Genomic DNA, 6,122 nt, shown 5'->3' with positions numbered 1-6,122 from the left:
CTCTTCTCTTCTCTTCTCTTCTCTTCTCTTCTCTTCTCTTCTCTTCTCTTCTCTTCTCTTCTCTTCTCTCTTGAAGATCTGGAGTCTTCCTCAGCACAATGAGAATGTGTTTATTTTCCCTCAAATTCATTCAGATTTCTATATACTTTCCTTGCCTTCATGTATATACAATTCTGTGATCCTACCCCAGATGAGAATCCCACCTTTTAAGTTTACAGTTTGGCTTTCTTCATATGACACCAACAGTGACAGTCACCATCTTGGACAGCAGTGTCAACTTGTAGCACTTGAAGTTATAAAACAGTACTACGTTCCTCCCCCTCCCCCTGATTGATCATATCATAAGATGTACTGTATTTCTGTAATTGATTATTGTTTTTATAATGAATATTCTGAACCCTGAGTAGGACTTTATTTGCAATCCTCTTAAATTTTATATGATCTGGTTGTTTTTGTTTTGTACAATACTATGTATTGAATCCAGGGGCACTCTACCAGTAACCTACATCTGTATCTCTTTCTACTTTTTATTTTGAGGCAGAGTTTTGTTAAGTTGTTGAGGCTATACTCAAACTTTTGTTTCCTTTTCCTTGGCCTTCCAAGTAGCCGGGGTTGTAAATGTGTGCACCCTGCCTATAATCTAAGAAAACATATCAGTATATATTTTTTAATTTTCATATTTTTATGATTGAGTCACGTTGAAATATATGGCTTCTAAACTTTCCCCCATTTGCCAACTATTGTTTGATTAGGGATTTTGTAAGGTGGGAGGTGGCCCTCACTCCTAACTGAAACCAGCTCCTTTTCATTCCCATTATTATAAAGGTGTAATGCATCAAGTTAAACATTTAGCGGAATCAGAGTCTTTGTTGACAAGTCCACCAAAGGCGTGTACGAATGGGTCAGGATCTTTGGGGTCCACAACATCAGTCAGCAGTGGAACAGCCACAGCTGCCACTAATGCCACAGCTGATTTGGGATCTCCCAGCTTGCAACACAGCAGAGATGATTCTTTAGATCTAAGCCCTCAAGGGTAAGTGAGGTTTTCGATGTGATTTTTATATTCTTTGACTTTAGCTCTCCTTTGGTACCTGAGACTCAACAGGGATTTAAATGGTAGAATGTCAGAAAGTGAACATTTTGTTTTTTTCTCTTTTGTTAGACATTTAGCGGGTAAGAGGAAAATATTTTGGGAAAAGCTGCTTTATTTTTATTTGGCCTTGCTTTGGAACTACAAGAGATATGTGCTGTTTCCATTGACATAAAAGGCTCAGAGACGTTAGTAAATTGCACAACATTACAGATACAGGATTTCAGCTTTAGTTTCTCATTCCACAATTTGTGATTGTTTACTGTATTGCTGCATAAATATAACCTTTGAGACATCTAGGTACTGATACTGTGAAAAATATTAAAAATTGAAGTTCTAGGCAAGGCAAAGATAACTGGTTTTCCATTTATCTTTAATTAGCAAATAGAAGCAGATACTTTGCTTTGTTAACAAATGAAAATGGGTAGTTCTTAAAGAAATCTCTACTTCCACTAATTTATCTCTGTTGTACTATGTTAATAATATTGGCAAACCCTCATTGATTTTCATATTGTTGAATTGGAAACATCACACTTTCTTAAAAGGGTTTTTGTTTCTTTGGTGTTAGAAATTTTAATATTGCTATATGAATGGTATATGATGAAAAGATTTTGAAATTTGGAATGTTCTCTGTGATTTGGGATGTTCTCTGTGTAATTTTGCTCCCTTTTAACTGAAGAGTAAGTCTTGATAAAACAGAAATAGTAAGTGGGGCTCAAAAATTAAAGCTTGTAAACTTCAGGGTAGCATTGTCCTGTGCAGCTCATCAGTTGTAGAGATAGAGCTGCTTTTGGTGCCACCTGCTGGCAGTTGTCTACTCTAGCTTAAAGACAAATTTTAGTGGTTCTAGGCTTTGTAGCAAACTGTGTTATTTTAGGAAAACTCCTTAGTTTTGGTGGTATCTGTGTTATTGGCCAAGTTTGATGAGACTGGGCCAGGAGAATAGTGGGGGATCACCACCTTCCCAATTCTGAGGTTGCACATGTATTGTTTTCCCTCATGTGTTGCTTTCCCTTCTAGCCACACATCATCCCTCCTCCTTCCTCCCTAGCCCCACTCTCACCCCTGGCGGCTGCAGTAAACCTGTTATTGTAGGATTTTGCCATATGATACAGGCACAGTGTTTGAGACATCCATCATAAATGTACAAGTGAATTTCTGGGTACTGGGATATAGGTCAGGTAAATGCTGTATTGTTGAGCCACTCTAAGAAGTTGATTGGTTATAGAATCTTAACAATTGATTATTCCAAAGAAAGAGAAACTTTTTAAAGTATTTTCAGAGTTTTAAAGGGTTTTATATTTCAAGTTCATTAATTCAGTTTTAAAGTAGAAATTGTTTTATCATATTTTAGTTTTATAATTTTTCTTGATTATCAAGCACATTTGCACACATCATTAAACATGTGCTGTAGAAATGTCAGATGTAGAAGAATTTTTCCAACTTTTTTTTTCAAATTTACTTGAGCCACAGACTAATAGAAGCGAAGCATACATTTATGTATTTATTCATTCATTTATTTATTTTGGTGCTGAGAATTGAAAGAACCCAAATATTTCATCTTTTCCATCTTACATAGTTTAGTTATTTAAAGAATCTGTTGCTATTTAAAATTATTTCTAATGTTGTTAAGAACAGTAGCTATAGACAGTTCAGTTTCATGGTTCTAATTAAAAATAGGTTCCTTACACTGTCACTCAACTAGATACATACATAGATTTTAAAAAACCCCCACTGAAGTGTTTATTACTCCCACTGGTGCACAACTTTGTGTAGGATAGTGTAAGCAGTTAGGAAAGAATTTTGATTGTGTGATCACCAAGTGCCATGCATATTTTAATTGTTATCATGTAGATTAGGAAGAAATTTAGTACTCATATTTGACTACTCTTCACACAACTTTTACTAATTTGGCTCTTATATATTTGTTTTATATACTTTATACACCACATTTGAAAATAAAGCTGAACACATAGAGGATTAATCAGATATTCTAGTTTTTATTTTTAGTCCTTATTAATCATTTCTTTTATCAGTACCTGTTTGAACATGACTGGTACAGAGTCAGCATTATTAAATAATCACTAAATGAAAGTTACCCTATTTCAGTGTAATATTTTGTGATTCATTATTTTTGCTATTTTAGCTTCCTGTTTTAGTGGTGATTACTAAACTTATCCCGTATTTTTCCATATTAGTCGATTAAGTGATGTTCTAAAGAGAAAACGACTGCCAAAACGAGGGCCAAGAAGGCCAAAGTACTCACCTCCAAGAGATGATGACAAAGTAGACAATCAAGGTAATTCCTTTGTGGAAACTGTAGGGGCAAGAAGAGGTAGTAAATACCGACTCTGAAGACCCAGTGATGTTAGTTCTTTTATTAATTAATGCATTAGGGCGGTGAGTCTTAAACTCTGTGGTTCTCATTAATTATGCTAAAATTACTTAACTGTTCTTTTTCTTTTCATAGCTAAAAGCCCCACTACTACTCAGTCACCTAAATCATCTTTCCTGGCAAGCTTGAATCCAAAAACATGGGGAAGGTTAAGCGCACAGTCCAACAGTAACAACATTGAGCCCGCTCGAACTGCAGGAGTTAGTGGTCTTGCCAGAGCTGCCTCAAAGGACACAATATCCAATAATAGGTGAAGTGGGGGGGGATTAATTCTGTTTTGCTTCTATTTTATATCAGAAACCTTAACATTGTTTCATTCAGCACATTTATTGTGTGGAGATGATGCGTGGACACAGAACTTTAATTTGTTCTCAGAAGTGGCATAGCTCAAGGATGAGGTATATTCTCAATTCATGAACCCTGCATCTGGCTTTTTCCTACATTGCATCTTACTCCCAGCTTGAGTTTTAAAATGTAATATATATTCAAAACCAAATTATGTTCCGGATGGAAACTTTCCCTTCGTTTTTTTTTTTAGAGAAGGAAAAGCTGGTATTTTCTGTCCATACATGTTTTTATGACAGAAATTTTCTTCCCATTTCAATCAAATGTAAAGATTTGGAGGAGAGCCTTTTTTTTTTTTTTTTTTAAAAGAACTTGGAACTGTTAGCTAATCTATTTCATACTAATTTACAAATTAGCTTTTGAGGTCTTTGGGAGTTTTTTGGCTCTGAATATAGAATACCAACGTATAACTTTCTCTGCAAATGAGAAATTTCAATAAATGACATTGAGAAAATATACACACTTTTAAAAAAAGTGGTGATTTTTAGTTTTTTTTTTCCTGAATTTCAGTTAATAAAAATAATTAAGCAAATATATTTCTGAAACCACCAGCACTTATAATTTAAAATCCAGATCTTTTTGTCATACCTTATCACACATCTACAGGGTACGTGTTTCTCAATAGTTTTTTACTTCAGCTCTCCAGGGAACACAAGTAAAGGACACCTTGGGTATGTCTGTACTTTAGGAAACAACCATGTAAAATTTCATTTTGATAAACACTTAGGAAATCATTACCTTGGTAGAGTAACAAGAAATTAGAATATCTTGTTTACTGTTCAAGTAATGACCTAAAATGTATTTTAAGTACCTCAAAGTGAAACAATTTGGTTACTATGGAACCTGAATTTATTCATCTGAGCCTAGGCCAGAAAGCGTTTTAAATGTGGTTATTTACTTTCTTTCGGTCAAAAGTCATAGTATAAACACTGAGAATTTAATATCTCCCTTTTCCTTGTAGAGAAAAAATTAAAGGTTGGATTAAGGAGCAGGCACATAAATTTGTAGAGCGTTATTTTAGTTCTGAGAATATGGATGGAAGCAACCCTGCACTGAATGTCCTTCAGAGACTTTGTGCTGCAACTGAACAACTCAACCTCCAGGTATCATGTCTCTTCCAGGATCTTTTTATTCTTGCTATTTCTTTTCTTGATGACTCTCCCTTTCTGTGGATTTAGCTATCATAGGTCTATTTTTTTTTTTTTAAATCAAATATTTATCTTTAGTACTAACATTTCTTTTACTTGTCTCTTGACTGTTGTGATTCATCATCTTGTCATGAAATGTAGTAGAAAGTTAATCTTTCACTTTCTTTTCTTCACATTCCATTATTTCTTGATAAATGAAGAAATTTCAGAAATGTTCCTCAAGCATATATCTTTTCTAAACCTTTTTGAACTGATAATAATAAAGTTGGCTGGTCTCTCCCATGCTTTTCTCCACCTGGGATCTCATAATGTTGGAGGGGGCAGAGGCTTAACAATCCTTGTACATTTCATATGATGGGTTTTTTTTTGAGGGGTTTTTTTTTGGGATGGAGGGGTGTGTTTATGTACTTTGAGCAACTTTGGTTTAATTTTTCTAAGAAATTATCCATTACTTTAGGATTTTGAGTGTGTTAACTTGAAGTCATATTTTGTATTCTTGGGTCATCTTTTCCTTTTGGTATTATATCCTCTTAATTTTCAATTTATATTCTTTCTTCTCTTTAAAGAAAATGACATTGGTTAAATAAGTAGATCTTTTTTTTCCCCTTGTTATTTTGAACAGATTTTCTTTTTCGTGTAATATATAACATTCTGTGTGTCTTGGTATTAGATTCTATTTTTCATGGATTTATTAAGAATGTAACATTCCCTTGACCTCTTAGGGCTCTACATCCCTCACCCCCTTTTAAAAATATATTTATTTTTTTTTAGTTGTAGTTGGATACAATACCTTTATTTACTTTTATGTTGTGCTGAGGATTGAACTCAGGGCCTTGAATGTGCTGGGCAATCGCTCTACCGCTAGCCACAACCACCTCCACCCCCACTGCCCTTTTAATGTAGTTTTTTTTGCAAATTTTGAGACAGGTCTCACTAAGTTGCTGAGGTTGGCCTCAAACTTGTAATCCTGCCTCTTACTGGATTACAGTTGTGCATCATTGCCCCTAGCTTTATCCTTCTTTTTAAAAGGTATTGAGAATATATTTATTTCCCTCTGGGGAAATGTGAATTTTGTGTTAATAAGTGTTGTTTAAGTCAATATAGAAATACTATTCACAACTCTTCTCTCCCCCCCCCCCCCCCC

General features: G+C 34.6%; 1 protein-coding gene across 24 annotated transcripts in view; it reads left to right on the top strand.

Annotated features, from left to right (window-relative positions):
* Trip12 (thyroid hormone receptor interactor 12) overlaps nucleotides 1-6,122 on the top strand; it is a 150,864-nt gene that overhangs the window by 116,119 nt on the left and 28,623 nt on the right. For all 24 annotated transcript variants that reach the window (XM_048808690.1, XM_048808688.1, XM_048808695.1 and 21 more), the window contains 4 exons: nucleotides 826-1,033; nucleotides 3,289-3,389; nucleotides 3,561-3,735; nucleotides 4,792-4,933. In XM_048808690.1, the coding sequence (XP_048664647.1) occupies nucleotides 826-1,033; nucleotides 3,289-3,389; nucleotides 3,561-3,735; nucleotides 4,792-4,933 (626 nt within the window). The remainder of the gene's footprint in view (nucleotides 1-825; nucleotides 1,034-3,288; nucleotides 3,390-3,560; nucleotides 3,736-4,791; nucleotides 4,934-6,122) is intronic.

The sequence above is a fragment of the Marmota marmota genome, unplaced genomic scaffold (genome assembly GCF_001458135.2).
Source record: "Marmota marmota marmota unplaced genomic scaffold, marMar, whole genome shotgun sequence".
Classification (NCBI taxonomy): domain Eukaryota; kingdom Metazoa; phylum Chordata; class Mammalia; order Rodentia; family Sciuridae; genus Marmota; species Marmota marmota.
This window is presented reverse-complemented; position numbering and strand designations above follow the sequence as displayed.